Source organism: Nipponia nippon, unplaced genomic scaffold, assembly GCF_047370975.1.
Source record: "Nipponia nippon isolate SJK-2023a ecotype South Korea unplaced genomic scaffold, ASM4737097v1 scaffold_30, whole genome shotgun sequence".
NCBI classification, from domain to species: Eukaryota; Metazoa; Chordata; class Aves; order Pelecaniformes; family Threskiornithidae; genus Nipponia; species Nipponia nippon.
Window position 1 is genome coordinate 6,303,147 of NW_028262348.1, and position 16,932 is coordinate 6,320,078.

A 16,932-nucleotide genomic window follows, 5' to 3' on the forward strand; every position below is an offset into this window, starting at 1 on the left:
AACTCCACTCTCAGAATGGACTGATTTAGTCATCTTCCCTCGGGAAAGAGACACCTAGGGCAGACTAAGCTCTGCTCAGGTGTCTGCAGGTAAAAGATTGAGTCTTCACATGCTGTCCAGGGCACAGTGTGGGCACCTATCCCAAGGGCTGTGCTGGCTCCCAGAATCCATGGTGAAAGCTTTGATGGCTCGTCCTGATAGCCACACAGCTTCTAGAGCCCAAAGGAGTCTGAGACCAGAAGGAAGCAGTCTAGACACTCTCCAGAAAGACCTGGTAAGGCTAAAATAATTGCCCAAGTCCAATAAGATCTACACTGTGCTCTACAGAAGGGCCTTGTTTGCACAGTCCTTACTACTCTGCTGCAGGAGCGGGGATTTTAAATGTAAGTGTCTTTACAGTGTTGGGGAATTTTTATTGGCCTGCCACCATAAGCAGATCTACAAGGAGTCTGCAAAGATGCGGCACAGGCAGATTTGTCAGATACACCTGCATCAGCACTGATCCCGTGAGCGTCAGAATGGGGCACCCTAGCCCAGCACTGGATTCATCCCCCAGCACCAGCTCCGTTTACCACAATTGGCCCCTGAGCACTTGGCATTACATGATTGTTATGAGACAATACTGCAGCATTTCTTATCTCGTCAGGCCTTCTTGCCCTCCATGCCAGATCATTCCTTGGTCATGAATTACCGTTGCTGAGCTGTTACAATTTCCTTCTCCTTCTACAGCTGCAACTATTCCCCAAAACCAATGAAAAGCAGATACAGAATTGGTGATAGGGACCCAGAAGAGCTGCCCCCTAAATTGTCTAAAAACACAGTCTCTTTTCAACAGAAAACAGTCCTATGGTATAGGACAAAATTCTCATATCCCTCCCCAGGCATCGACTACTGACCACTTGAAAAAGAAGATACTGAGGCAGATGAACATCTGGGGTGACCTGGTCCATGGTATATTATCATGACAATGCTAGCACCATCCCATAGCGATAGCATCCTGTCTTTGAGTCTCGCAGTAAGCTGGTCTCTGATGAGATAAAAACCTGTGCCCTCCTCCTCTGCTTTCTCTCCACAGTACTTTGTGTTCGACTGTGGCACAAGAGGAAGCAGCACATGGCACTCACATGTAGGTAAAACGCAGTCAGAAAATCAGGATTTACAGCAGCAAGTCAAGCTGCACCTACCGACTGGCTTGGTCAACAAGGGGAGAGCAGTGCATGACTCCCTTGACTTCGGTCAAGTTTCTGATACCGTTTCACACGTTTTCATTTAAGAAGCTGAGGAAGTACGAGCTTGACAGACAGACCATGCTCTAAGTTGAAAACTGGCCAGGCTCTTAAGCAGCAATCAGTGGCATGACATCGGATTGCAGTTAGTAAAAGTACCTGATGGGTTGATAGCAGGCCCATGCTATTGAAACACTACTGCAATCCAAAATGCTATATTGAAAAAATCCACAAATAGTGTATAAAATTGCTCCTATTTTATAAGACAAATCATGTTAAGGTATCTAGAATGCAGCCTCTGTGCTCCCAGGGACAGAAGAACACTATTGCCTCAAGCAGACTTAAATACGTGTTTTCCTTTCCCCTCCCATCCTTATAACCTTTTCCAGTCCCTGTTAAGCCAACTGGCAGCACACACCTCAGCTCTCTTTCAAATTTTTTGTTTAAGGGAATTTAAAAGGAAGATAGGGAGAGGTATTTCCCAATCTCTATTCAAACCAGATCAGCTACATATAGAAGTTTATTTTCAAAGCAACCGTTTCAGAGTGTTCAGTCTAGTTTCTTTTCAGTAATAATTCTAACACCCACTATATGTATTTCCTTGTCCTATTTAAAAAAAACCCAAAACACAGTTACCCAACAGTTTTGTAGGGATATGGCATTTTGAACAACTAGTATCTTCATTTCTTTGTTTGCTCTGAAAGGGAGCCAAATTGCACAAATTACTCATGCGATTTTCAAAGGCATTAGATTTTCCACTCTCTCCCTCTTTTTCCATGATGTCAATACCACATCCCATTCTCTTACAATCTGTTTCTGTGGCTTTAACATGGAATTATGCAGCATACACCTGGAGACCAAAATGCTAAACCTCTTCTGTAAGGAAACTCCAAAAGGTCCCACATGTCTGCAGTCTTTGGGTCCACCACTTACCTTGGCTTGTACAGGCAGCATGAAAGTCGTTTGGTTTGTACTTTGTGTCCATTTATGAAGATCCTCATTCTGGGATCAATATAAAGCACAGCAGCATAGGCACGGAAGGAGCGACGCTCAGGCTTTCTGCAAGAGAGGGATGCTTACAGAGACCGAGCAGTTTCTTCAGCATTTCCTTGTATTTTAAGCACCTACGGCAGGATTCACACCTCCTGCAACTTCAACTGTTATCATCTCAGATCATAGCCATCTACTTCAAAACATGACAAACAGACAACCTTCAACAAGAAAGCTAGGTAAAAGAAAAGGCCTTTCTATTTTAATAGAATATTAATATGCAGCTACATTAAGTGAGGCTTTTAATTTTTTTCTACCTATGTCTTCTACAGAGATTTTCTATTGAGCTGTACATTTTAAATACTGTTATGAAACACTGATGCCTATATTACTGTAGCTTGAAAAGGATGTTTTGAATACAGCTGGATAATAAAGGTCAAACCTATAAACTGGACCATTTAACACCAAGTGTGTGCTTCACTTGCTAGTGCTTTCTCTTACCCTTCGGTTAGTCAGGAGTATACTCTGACAGAAATTGCACTGATCACACAGAAGTGGTACCATAAGGTCAGGAGGAAGAAGCAGCTCCTTCCAATGATCAGTGGTAATCATGAAAGCTCACCAGCAGGTATTAAAGAAACTGAGAAGCAGATTATATCCCTGGAGGTCCCCAGGGAGTTTGCTGCACCTGTGTAGTCAATAACATCAAGCTAACACATATAGAAATAGCTAGGTTTACAGTGTTTGAAACTGTTTCTACAGGAAATTCAAGCACTTCAGGGAAGAAGCGGGTAATCTCATAAAAAGGGTAAAGCTAGCTAGGTGTGCCCATAGAAGCTCTGGGATTTAATCAAGCATTTGGCTCAGTTCAGCTCAGTTTTCCCTTTTCAGGCTACAAGTGAACAACTCAGCAAACACTCAGCTCTCCCTGAATAGGGCCCTCTGCTCCTCCAGCTGCCCTCTGAGCATATACTTCTTCCTCTGCAGGGAAGTCCAGGAGCTGTCCCTGCTCCCAGAAAGACGTGGTCATACGCCCCACCTGCACCCACATGTACCATTCGCTTGTGGAGGCTGATCTGTGCAGTGTATCATGTTTTGCCAGAGTTCATTTAATCACAAAACTGAATATCAGTTTGAAAGCAGCACAGACTCACGACCAGCTGTCATTCTGACGCAAACATCTTTGATGAGTGTAGAAAATTAAACCTATAGCTTAGGGCTCCTTGGTTTTAAAGTGCCTAAAGAAGGGCATCGAGTTTGCTGCTTTGACTAAGCTGAGACAAGCAAATGCAGGCATTCACACCAAACACACAACCATAACACCTGCGGGCCATTTACACACGAACTCCAAACTGCTGAAGAACAAACTAAAGATCTTCTAAATTCTCCAATTCACCATAGAAAGAGAAGCTTTTAAACATCACATGCACATAGTATATAGCCACACCCTACACATAATTTGATCAGAGCCCAAGGGCCTGTAACACCCAGAACTTACGTTCCCTCTGGGGGTGTTTCTGCCATCTGAATGTCTCGGGGGTCAGAAGTCACATCCAGCTCTGGCTCTCCGTTATCCATTAGTTTGAGGTTAAAGATGATCACCAGGGTGCCTGAGCAAGTAACAAGTTGACCAGGTGAATCCCAGCCAAACCCCAAATACTTTGCCCATGATCGGCACTGTCCATACGTACCTTTCTCACCACGGATCTTATTAAACTGCTCCATCACTTCCTGTTCTGATTTGAAAGGGGAATACTTGTAAATTAGCTCTGTCTCAATAGCAAACTTCTCCATGTTGTCAGTCACAGGCTCCCGGCTTCGTGCATTCCAGGTGGGCAGGGGAACAATGACCTGCAAATTGTATCATACCAAGAGTGACTCAGGCTCACCCACTCCAGTCAGCCCCTTCTGCGGATCACAGCCGAGTGACTTACCCCTTCCAACAGCCCCCTAAGTCACTGCAAGAGTCCTTCCTAGCTTTTCAGTCATTTGCACATCTGTCAAATGCTCGAGGACCCCTCTTTGCCAGCTCCTGAGTTGCCTTTGTACAGTATCTAGTCTTAGACCAAACCATTCCCAAGTAACCTGTATGGTACTGGCTACTCACACACTCAATGCCTTTTTTCCCCTCCTCTTGTAACAACTTTCATAACACTAAAAAACCACCCAAACTTTGCTTCTTTAAAAATGTCAACTTCTGTGCTTAACCTCTCTCTTGAACTCAAACATCCTTCACTCATATTTATCCCGATCTCACTCTTGATTATTTTTATAGGATTCTAGCAAGGTTATTGGTGTCATCTGTCATTTAGAACAAAAACACAGGTAGAATTGTAGACTGCAGCTGCCTACTAAGGACAGCGAATCCCATCCTCACTTTAGAATTTAGGTCAAGCCAAAATTTCTGGCTCCAGCGCTGCTGTGGGAACTACATCACTGTTCCCAACTTGCTTCAGCCATCAGCTGGCCACTAGCAAGCATTGCTCCCTTAACAGCTTCTTTGTAGAGCCCCCTCCACTCTCACAATGGAAAATGTTTTCTTAGATATTATCCCAGTGCAAATTTAAAACTTACATTATCGGCCTTGCCTGGAAAGTAATTGTGCTTGAGCACAAAAATACTCCCATGTTAAGAGTCTGGATACAGAACAACAATGCCTGAATTGAATAAGATATACAAGTTTTCAATAGGTAGAACCACACTGATTTTTTATTTAAAAAAAAAAAAAAAGATCCAAAAGAAGAGACATATCTGGAGTTTATGACCTGCAGGTAGCAACTTCAATCACACCTTTAATTCTCTACAGAAAATCAAATCAGAGCAATAAATTTAAATACATCTCAAACTCAAATTTTGCGGGAAAAGGAAAATGCAAGAAGTCTGGGCGTGTCTTGTACTCAGCATAAGCAACTTTAAGTGATTGAAACAACCCCTTCAAACTTGCTGTAGTTTAGAGAGACCTCTCAAATGGGATTAAAACCAAAAGGAAAAAATCTTTGATGACTTTGCAGAACCCCTACAAGTGTATCACCAAGAAAAAACCATACACTGATCCAACCAGAGTGGCAACCAACACTGACACAGACTCTTCTGTGAGAGGTGGGGAAGTTCAGATGAGACAGCATTCACCGTATTAGTTCATTACAACAAAGTACATGCAAACCTCATCGATGCCTTCTTCCTCATGGAACGTTCGTGACAAGAGGAGGCAAGTCATGGTGTTGTCTTTCTTTGTGAACAGGATAAAATCCTTCCCAATCCGCATGGAACCCCTGGAGACAAATTTCAGGCTGCATATTACACCTGATGCACAACACTTTCTAGACTGAGTTTTCTTCCCATTATGTTCAATTATGAGATGCCAAAACCAGGTAAGGCAGACGAAGGGCTTAAACAGCAACTACCATTTCTCTCTAAACATCTCATTCCTTTCAAAAGGCATCTCAATGCAGACATTTTCATAACGTTTCAAAACATTTAAAACTAGTCACAATTGAAAGCTGCAGAAGTATAATGTGGCTTTCCAGGCTCTTACTATGTAGAAAGTTTAAAAAAAAAAAAATTTTTTTTTAAATCTAAAAAGGATGACTAAGGTGAGCTGTGACAATAACCTTCAAATATATGAGCAGAAAGGTAAGTGAGAAAGTGAATGCACACTTCATTTCATTGTACACAGAATGAATAGCAACAGACAATTTTCTGGGAGACAATTTATTTCCTAATGTCTAACTCAAAAGATCCACTGACACTTCAGCTAATGCAACTTAGCAGCTAGTTGTCATGAAAAGGGACAGTCCCATCTTCCTCCCCACTCTCCTATCCCCAATAGTGCCTTCCCCATCTTCTCTTTTACCCTATTACCCAACTCGTCCAAAAAACCTTAACAGAGAAAAATTAACATTGCATCAAAAGAAGGATTAGCGTTCTGTCAGTTCAGTTCTCTTTAGATTGGCTTAATGAGATACCAAAGCTCACCTTTCCCATGTTTAGGCTTCAGTCAACATTTCTCAGCTGTAATATAGTATGCCTCTTGCTCAAGGTTAAGAACAGGACAGAGATCTGTCCTGGAAGTGCACAGGCAGGATCTGGGATCTGTCCTGCACTGCAGCTGGATCAACAGTATCTCAAGATCCCTTATATCCCCTTTCTTTCTTTCCCCCCAGATTATAGAGTCCCACAGATTTCCCCAGTAGGATGCACGTAAATAATCAAGCCACAGGGAACAGCGTAAAGCAGAAGAGTCAATCAGGGTAAGCCATAAAAGCCCTCTAACTTCTCCAAAGACATCACAAACACCTTTCTAGCAAAATCCCCTCCAACCAGTAAGATTTCCTTCCCGCCTCTGTTCCTCTGCCACTTAATCCCACTCCTCCCCTTATTCCTTCCATCATTCCCCTTCTTCTCCATGCATTTGTTTGATTTAAGAAAAAAAGAAAAGGTTTAAGTCCATCTGACTTGCAACAGACAACTTTCCTAGTGAGAGGTGCAGCACTATTTTGCTCCAATTTTACTATCTGTCTGCCACAGGCATATTAAGGTTTTGTTTCCTGCTCTTTCATTTTTTTTCCCAGCTCTGATCTGTATCCCCTGCATCATGCAAACATAATGGCAAAACACTGTTATCAGCTTTGGACAGACTTCTTTGCCACTGAAGAGCTACAACAGATGTTCATAGAGCTGTCTACCAAACCATGGTGTCTTTATTTAGATTTTGTCTGCTTTTTTTTTTTTTCCTGGGAAAAAAGATATAGACCTCCAAGCAAAAAATACATTTACTATCTCAACTCTAACCTCCATAATCTCAGGAGGATGGCTTTTGTTATACCTACGATTTCAAGCCGTTCCCATACTGCCCAATTTGAGTTGACTCAGGTGATCGCTTGGCTGATTTACCAAATTGAATAACACTGGCAGCTTCATCTGGAACAGGAGACAGGGAACAAAAAAAGTTTATTTTAATACACACACCCACCCCTTTTAGATAAACTTATTCACCACTGTAAGTAGCACAGAAAAACTATAGCATGGAAGAGTCCAGAAGCCCAAGCCAAAGTCTCATCCTGAAGATCTACCATACAGCCCTGTAAGATACACATGGCTCAATGGCATTTACATTATCAAAAGCTTTGTACAGATGCCATTATGGTGACAAAAAGAGTTTCAGAATGGCCCAGTGCCCCATCTGAACTGCACAAAGACGTTTCTTTTTACAAAAAAATGTCCACAAGATGATCTGTTCTGTCCACCACAATTATCAATATGCTCATAAACCAAAACATACCCTGGGACACCGTAGCTCTGCTGTACTGCGCGTACTGCTGACATCACAGACTTTAAAACACTGGCATTAGAGCATAAGTTAGTACTATAAAGAAAGGTCTTGAATTCAGGATGAATATTTTTTCTTCATGGTGTTGAACTGAATACTATGATTAATTAATGCACTAGTAAGACAAAAGCTAATTTTCACAACAGATTGCTGGACTACTGACAGCAGGACAGCTATGGGTGAAAAGGCAGTACTAGCAAGTACCACAGCAATTAATGGAGTATTTTATTAGCATGGGACAAAATGAAAGGATGTGATGGCTTTACAGCTGAGAGGGTCTGTCATTTTTTAGTTCAAGCCCTTCTATTGTTCAAGGGATAAAGCCTTTTAACATCATCTGTAGGACAGAACAATTCCTCTCCCTTCCCCCAAGAGATAGCAATCATTTCACCATAGAGTTCACGGGGAGAAATGAAACGCAATTCCAGAGACAAGGAACACGAAGTGCCTTAACAGGAAGGCTAACAACAATTACAGACCTCAAATGCATACACAAGCTGTGAGGGAGCACGGGACATCGCTCACCCCGCCACCCAGCTATGTGGAGGCTGAGCCTGTGGAGAAGCTGGATTTAAGCATACAGGAGACCTACCCAGGTCCACTAGTACTGACAGTGAGTATTTACAATAAGATGTTTAGTACTAACACCATTGGTCTAACACGAAATCACTGAGCTGGGTGTCAGAATGCCATTTTCCATTGAAACGACATTCAGATTTAAAGCCAGAAATTACCAGGTGAAAATACAGGGGAACAACTGTGCAAGCACCTTGCTGCCTCAATTCAGTATGTTTATAATGGAGGTCCACAACTATTTCAAAACTAACTTTTGACTGGATGAAAGTACCTCTTCTTTTCCTTCAGCTTACTATAGTACTCTCTAGCCAAACAAAGAAAACGTTAGATTATCTTGTATTTGAGATCTGGGTAAGGATATTGATGATGATGATGACATGATTATTATTACTATTACTGTGTCAGTATTAAAGCCTGGTCAGAAAAGGGGATAGGGGATATTCTAGAGAAGAGAAGGCTACTGGAACCTTTTTGCTATACAAAGAGTTGTATCAAGAACTATTTTTAAGAAAACTTTGCAAAGCCTGAAAAGGGTTAAAGAGTAATTGTCTGAAGCATTTCCTCTCTCAGAAAAGGTGACCATATGGTTTATCACTCAATATCAGATGTCCAAAACCACCCTATAAAGACTCTTCTTTCTGGGCAGAGGAACGAAGATGATGCCAAAGCAGAGGGGACTACTCAGGAGCAAGGGAGCATCTCTCTCTACTTCAGGCTTGCTGTCATTGGGAGAGATTTAATCTTTACCTTCTCCCAAGAATCAAGGTACAGATGGTTTTTTTCCCAGCTTTTTTGAGTTAAGGCTCCAGAGGGAGTTTCGCTTAAGGCTATTTTAGTCATACTGTTTTTGTTTTGTCGTGTCTCAGAGTTACTGGATTTAAAAAAAAACAAACTCCTTGGCAACAAAAAGGAGAGTGATGTGATCTATGCCAAACAGACAAGAGAAAAAACGATCCGAAGGAATTTGCTCAAGATGGCAGACTGATCTTCAGAGCCCAAGAAAAGGAATCAAGGGCAGAGATAAAATTTCCTAATAAGAAACATTAGATGCCTGGGATGAAGAATTGGGGGCCAGAGCTGTTTAGTTCTTGACTGTTGGTCCTCCAGAACAGCAACGGAGCATCCTCCTGAACAACATACAGGCAGTCACAGCACACATGCTGGCTGACACACAACACACCGCTGACATCCCTGCAGGCAGCTGCCTGCTCCCCTGCTATGGATCACAAGGCAGCCACTGAAGTTAGACCTGGCTTCACCCTTTGAGGAGAGTCCTCTCTTATTTCCAAGTTCTCCTGTTGAGAATACACTAAACAAGGTTCCAATCTGAGCACAGAAAATTATCCTTCCTCCCTTCTCCATAAATTCATCTGCTATATTCGCATTAGGTAGAGTACTTGCAGTGGACTCGACAGCATCCTCAAAAAATATCCCAGAGCCAAAGTATCTAATTTACTACTTGGGGGCAATCAGCCTAAACCAAGATTACCTCCACTCAAGCCTTCCCTGGGACAGACAACAGGGGAGGTCTTTCATCACCATAACAAACACAAGACACTCAGCCACCTGGGGGAAATGGCTGAACACAGCTAGTGACTGACAAATCAGTTTGATATACGTTCCTGTGATTTATTTCAAAAATGTGTTAACTTAAGAGGAAACATCAATGTGCTACAAGGTTAAAGAGACATTTTCCCCTGAGAAATATGTAGACCCCTCCCCCTGAGAGTGGTCCCGTGAGTGTCACTGCCTACACACAAAAGCATCTACCCACACTTAAAAATAAGTGCTAGAATCTCAGTTACATTTAAACATCATTCCTCACCGTTGTGAGCCTTGGATAAACAGTATTTTAAAAATACAAAGTCTAATAAAGTAACCAAGACATTAGTACTTAATTAATTGCATCCAGTAAAACAAAAGCTCTTTTGAGCTTCCAAACTTCAAAAATACAGTTTAAAGGAGCAAGAACTGATATATTTACTTCAATCCCTGGGGAAGCAATGGAACAAGTCCTCTTAAAAAGTATTACAAGCCAAATGAAGCAGGTGATTGGGATAAGCCAGCGTAGATTTACCAAAGGTAAGTCACACCTGACCTGGTCACCTACAAGGCAGCACTATTCTGCCCACATGGGGAGAGCAGTGGATGTTGTTTAGCTGGGCTTCAGCAAAGAGTTGGACAGTTTCCCACAACCTTCTCCTGGACAAACTGGCAAGACATAGACTGGATGGGTGGTATGCAAGACGGGTAGGGAACTGGCTCACAGGTTGCGCTCAGAAGGTGATCATCGAAATGGTTTTTACTCTGGCTCGCAGCCAGAGTGACAAGTGGGGTCCCCTAGGGATTGATGCTGTGCCCCATGCTGTTCAACATCTTAAGGGATCTGGATGATGGGATTGAAAGCACCCTCCCCAGGTTTGCTGATGGTGGTGAGCTGGATACATCAGAAGGGAAAACCATTTTAGAGAGAGACCCGGACAGGCTGGAAGAGTGGGCAAGCAAGAACTGTATGAAGTTCAAGGGAAGGGCAAGGTCCTGCACCTGGGATGAAATAACCAAAGAGCCCAGTACAGGCTGGGATCTGTGTGGCTGGGGAGCAGCCTTGCTGAAAGGGACCTGGGGGTCCTGGTGGACAACAAGCTGAACATAAGCCAGCAGTGCGCTGCTGCAGCAGCAAAGGCAAATGGGATCCTGGGCTGCATCCACAGGGGCATTACTACAGAAACAGAGATGTGATCATCCCACTCCACTCAGTGCTTCTCAGGCCACACCTGGAGTACTGTGTCCAGTTCTGGTCTCCTCAATTCAAGAAAGACACGGACAGACTGGACAGGGTCCAAAGGAGATGATGATCAAAGGGCTGGAGAACCTGCCCTATGAGAAAAGACTGAAGGAGCTAGGTCTCTTCTTCCTGGAGAAGAGAGGCCTCAGGAGGAATCTCATCACAGTATTCCAGTAATTAAAGGATGGCGGCTCTCTCTTCACGAGGAGCCACATGGAAAAGACGAGGGGCAACAGGTACAAGTTGCACTAGGAGAGGTTTCATCTCAATATAAGAAAGAATTTTTTTAGAGTGAGAACAATCAATCACTGGAACAACCTCCCCAGGGATGCAGCGGAGTCCCCATCGCTGCAGGTTTTCAAGACGTGATGGGACAGGGTGCTAAATCATCTCATCTAGGCTTCCTTTCCCACGGAAGGTTGGACTAGCTGATCTTTGAGGTCCCTTCCAACCTGGGCTGTTCTATGGCTCTATGATTCTAAAATGCAAGTTAAAGACTTATTTTCTTCAATCCTTTAAGAATACAATTACAGATCACTTCCTAACTTAGTTATACTTTTTCAACCTACAAGTTGATTCACTGAATCATTCAACCTACATTTTGATTCATTAAATTCATGTAGCACCTTCAGAGTCCAAGCAGTAGGTAAAATTCTCAAGCCTAAGTATCCTCAGTAGCGATGCCATTGACGATATGGGAAAACCCAACCTAAGATGTGCTGCATGAGATCTACTGCTGGTTTTCTAATTGACTCCTATTTAGTCCCTTATGAAAAAGCCAAACTTCTCGACCAGTACTATTATACTAATATCTCTCTGTAGGGCACAATGCTTTTTTAGAAAATATCTGTGCTGTGGCATGACTGAATCCTCAGATCTTTTGATAACTTATGACTCTACAGCATAAGATGTTTGCAGCTTGAGTACAAATCTATTTTGATCTTCAGACCACACAATCCAGTGTGATCTTTAAGAGAGCCAATGCAGCAAGTTCTGAATGCAATTGTAGTAGGAGTCATTTGACAAACACACCTTAGCCAATACTTAAATCCCACTTTGTCACAAAATCAGCAATACGGGAGCAAAAACAGTGTAAAAGCTGCTATTAGACTCTGCAGCATTAAAACAGATATTTGTCACCTTCTACTCTCAATCCAGAGACAAATGTAACTTTCAAGACATGCAGAAAAGGTTGTATTTCTTCTCCCTGATCCAAAGGCTTGTGAGAAGGCTACAGTTAAGTCTCTGAACTTGTTTTATGGATGGGGCTTAATTGCTTCCTTCAGTTCCATTGGTGACAGAAAAGTACTCTCAGAAGACCTGTTTAGCATCCTTAACTGTATTCCAGAGAATGCACAGAAGGTATCTAGACTTCAAACTAAATTCCTTCATGCAGGTCACAAATCTGCGTATCAAAGATGTTAATGTATTTTTATAAGCAGTAATAAATAGAACTAAACGCTTCATATCACAAGAGAATCTTAAAGTACTAAGGGATCAGAACAAAAATGTTAGTCGATGCTTATTTACCCATCTCCCCCGCCTTCTCCAAAACCTTCCAATTTAGCCCAACTTTTCTGCCAGTAGAGAGCTCCTCACAGGAGGATTTACCTGTCTTCAAAACACAAAGAAGATGGTATGGGTTGACAGCACTGTTCACTGATGCTAAAGCAAAGCAAGAAGGCTTTGCTCCCGCTAGATACAACACTGATTCACATCAATTCTTACGATGAGGCAGAAGTACCTTTGTTACATTTTTCTCATACTCCTAATTGTCAAGTATTGATCTCAATCACAATGCCAATGATGAAACAATGGCAAAATGCTTTCAAAGCTAAGCTTTCAATTTCTGCCATGGCACACTTTCTTATTAGAGCTGAGATCCACTAACGGCTTGGCAGCCTCTACTGGGGAAAAGGCTTATGCCCATCAAAGCTTGTGCTTGTTCTTTTTTCTGGCTACACTATTCTCCCTCCAGCCCCAAGGTCAACTTTGGTGTGCTGGAAAACCACAGGCCAGGCTGACTCAACTCTATAATGCAGCAAAACAATTTTCTTTTGGCCAGATTAGTTTTCTGCAACTGAAGAGGTGAATAGTTTGACATATGATACAGTGCGAAAGAGACAGTGCAGAGGCAGGAACATGTATCCAGGCATGGAACATGCCCCTTTCAACATAACCAAGCTGTTAATTCAGCTTAAGCCGTAACATGAAACCTCAGCTTGAAAATGCAAGTGTAACTTCCTGTCACTTACTTGAATCCATTCCCGTTCCATCATCCAAAAAACACAGTATGAATCCGCCTCGTAGGTCTTCCCGTCGCTCTACAAGAGAACAGTTATTCACTACTCCCACAAGCAAAAGTTCAAAGTTCCATAAAATAGCATCAGTGTTCACGACAGAAGTAACACAAGAAACAGGACTTTCACAACCCCAATATGGCTAAGCTGTAAGAAAGGGCACCAGATTTTTGTTACAGAATTCCTAAGAACTTCTTCTGCACTTTAAACTGTATGTAAATATATGCTACAAGGGTATATTGTAAAAGCAGGTTTCTTAAGCATCCGGTATAAACAGTTACTCACTTTACCTGACCTCAGCTGAGGGCTGATCTAAGTTCTTGCCCAAGTTACCTGTAAAGGTATTACTTTTTGAAAGACAACAGGCACTGGGGCACAGGACAAACAGTAGAATCATAGAATTATTTAGGTTGGAAGAGACCCTTAAGATCATTAAGTCCAACCATAAACCTAACACTGCCAAGTCCACCCCTAAACCATGTCCCTAAGCACCACATCTACATGTCTTTTAAATACGTATAGATGGTGACTCAACCACTTCCCTGGGCAGCCTGTTGCAATGCTTGATAACCCCTTCACTGAAGACATTTTTCCTAATATCTAATCTAAACCTCCCCTGTTGCAACTTGAGGCCATTTCCTCCTATCCTATCACTTGTTACTTGGGAAAAGAGACTGATACCCACCTCGTTACAACCTCCTTTCAGGTAGTTGGAGAGAGCAAAGGTCTCCCCTGAGCCTCCTCTTCTCCAGGCTAAACAACCTCAGTTCCCTCAGCTGCTCCTCATAAGACTTGTTCTCCAGATCCTTCACCAGCTTTGTTGCTCTTCCTTGGACATGCTCTAGCACCTCAATGTCTTTCTTGTAGTGAGGGGCCCTAAACTCTACACAGTATTGGGCATAAACACCCTCACTCTTATTCTACCAGGTACAACACACATTTGCAGCCTAAATCCAAGTTAACTACTGACTTAACTGGTGACGTGTAAGGAAGCAGCAGGAGTGACTTACCAGTATAAATGTCTATTCTCGTGGCATCTGCATCTCTACAAAGCAATAAAAACACAATCAGTATTCAAATGTCAGACAGAAATGAAAATAAAATCCAGGCACATGCAATAATTTCCAAAATGAACTGGCTGCACAGAGTCCACAAAGGCCCCACAGTCAACACTAACAGATGAGTTAAAAGACACATTGTTCTACTTTTTGCCTACTTGAACCCAAACTCCAGCACAAGACATTGCTGCCACACAGCTAAACCTAGTTACAGTGAGTATCACTGGCTTTTTAACAAAAGTCATGGGGGGGGGGGCATCAAATAAGCACACGCTTGGGAGCTCCCTCCTGTATGAAACAAACAATACCTACATTTTTTCTGTCGAGCTGTATATAAAAAGTGTAGTAATTCCACATAAAACTCCATCCAAATACATTCAAGGTTGTCATAGGAAACTGTGTCATTACAAGATCATTTAAGTAAAGCCCTTCATACACTGTGCGTCCTCCTCTGTATTTGAAAAAGCAGCATATGCAGTACTACTGCCCTCTTCTCAAAACCGATTTTAATTTTTTTTTTCCATGTAGACCATCAGGTACCCTTGGTTTGCTGATCAGAAGAGTGAAGTTGTAGTGCTATAATAAAACCCTGCTTTCCAAATGCCAAAGTCACTTTGTCTTGTCTTTGTATATCCAGCCAAGTACAGCTACCTCCTTCCCAGAAGGCCAACCTGTCTTTTGCCAGAGGAACCAAGAGATTGAAGAGAAAACCACCCATTAATCCCAAAGACACTACATTTAACTATGTTGTAGCAAAAGTGAAAACAGCAACAGTGCGTGCACACGGCTGATTCCCTACACAGAATTTTTCCTACACAGAAATCTTCCAGTTTCAGCTCCTTACATTACGAACTGCATAGTGTGACAATTCATGCTTGACAGAAAATGATCTCAAAATATTTCCATAATGCCATATCAGAATATTTTGTGAAGCTCTAGAGATAAGTATGCAAGGCTTGGGATGCAGCTACAGCCTGGATTCCCAAATGCAAACATGAGAAACGTGGCCTCAAACCTGCAATTTCCAAATACCACCTCTCCTCTGAAGTGTCACAATTGCTCTAACGGTTCTTGCCCTATTTTTCAGCATCCCACTTCTCATTTCAGTTTCATCCTGGCACCATGCTCGATACTAAAAGTCAAGGATTATCTAAGTATCTTAGAAGTCCCAGCTCCAGTAATTATTATTTTACCAATTTCTTTAAACAAAAAGCCAGACTTATTTTTTCCTTAAATCTACTTCCCTTCCAATCTGACTTCTTCTATGATTCATTCAAACTTACCTTTTCAGGAGTAATACTTTTTTTTTTCTTAAGGGCGTAGATGTGGCAGTATAAGAGGACCAAGGGAAATATTCATACTAAACTACAGTAAAGTCTTCTATTTTGTATTTTTTGTGAAGTCTACTAGAAGTGAAAATTGCTCAAGATCAACAAATAGACAGGCTAATTAAATCTTAACTGAATTTACCTTGGGAATTAGGCACTCTCAGGTACATACCTGGCATTATCTACAAGTTCAGCAAGGGCACCAAACAAGAACTCATGGGTAGTTCTGCAACGAAACACAGAATCAGCAGGGTTACACTGACACTTAAAAAGAGAGACCTTTAAATAAACACGAATCTCAACCACATTTTAAACAAATTCAATTGTATGTCTACAATACTAACATCTGCCACTGACCGGAGACTAGAAACGAGTGTTTTACTGTCTACCAGAGGCAGACACACAGCAGACAGGCTGCCCCGGGGAGAGTCTGATTCAACAAACTGCTGCTCACTATGGTCTAAAAAACATCGCATGGTAAACAGACACAACAGAGAAAATTATTGACCTAATGAACCAGCCTATGAACCAGTCAATAATTCATACAAATCCTGAATTATTCACCACGTTGACAGATCTCTTCATGGCAACCAAATGCTGCCTATATGTAAAACATGGACAGACGAGGATTATGCATAAGTCCATCTCCCCCATGCACATATTCACTTTGCAGAAGTTATTTCTGACAGGAAGAAGCTTCCAGATCCTGGGAGACTTCCAATACCTGCAACTGCTCCTAATTCAGAGAAAGACAGTCTTCTGCCACCACTGTACCACATCACCTTCCAAACTCAACACTCAAATTATCTAGCCAGGTGCCACTTCAGTACAATCTCAAAAGCCATGTTTAGTTTCCAGTCTCTTAACTGCCACCTTTTAGAAGCAGCACCCATTTGAAAGCCATTAGTTATGTGCCTCAACCCTGAAAGAAGACACATGGTGAGAAAACCTTGAAGAGCTAATAAAATCATTACAATACATTGTCTGCCAACATTTTGGCAGTGCTAGGTTAACGGTTGGACTTGATGATCTTAAAGGTCTTTTCCAACCTTAACAATTCTATGATTCTATAATTAACGTACTATCTCCACTGAACGCCCAACTTGGTGACCTATCTTCAAAATCTAACAATTATTTCAAATGTAGATGAGCCACATTAATATTAACAGCAGCTACAAGACCTGGAGAAACAGTTGCTGGAATTTGTTCCTCCTCTAGGATATTCGATGAAGAGACTGAGTCCTCAGAAACTGTTTTTATCAAAATGTTTCAGTTCGCATGAAACCTCTTCACATACAACCTGCTTTCACTATTACACAAAAAGGCCAACGAGTGACCAA

The 16,932-nt window shown here is 42.0% G+C and overlaps 1 protein-coding gene across 2 annotated transcripts in view; it reads right to left on the minus strand.

Annotated features, from left to right (window-relative positions):
• MORC2 (MORC family CW-type zinc finger 2) overlaps nt 1-16,932 on the minus strand; it is a 51,148-nt gene that overhangs the window by 29,716 nt on the left and 4,500 nt on the right. Inside the window, exons 2-9 of one of the 2 annotated variants that reach the window (XM_087768701.1) lie at nt 15,765-15,818; nt 14,217-14,251; nt 13,162-13,230; nt 7,046-7,136; nt 5,380-5,488; nt 3,908-4,067; nt 3,715-3,826; nt 2,160-2,285 (exon numbers count right to left, since the gene is read on the minus strand). In XM_087768701.1, the coding sequence (XP_087624827.1) occupies nt 2,160-2,285; nt 3,715-3,826; nt 3,908-4,067; nt 5,380-5,488; nt 7,046-7,136; nt 13,162-13,230; nt 14,217-14,251; nt 15,765-15,818 (756 nt within the window). Of the gene's footprint in view, nt 1-2,159; nt 2,286-3,714; nt 3,827-3,907; nt 4,068-5,379; nt 5,489-7,041; nt 7,137-13,161; nt 13,231-14,216; nt 14,252-15,764; nt 15,819-16,932 lie in introns of those variants that run through there. The other variant, XM_087768702.1, reaches the window with a different exon arrangement.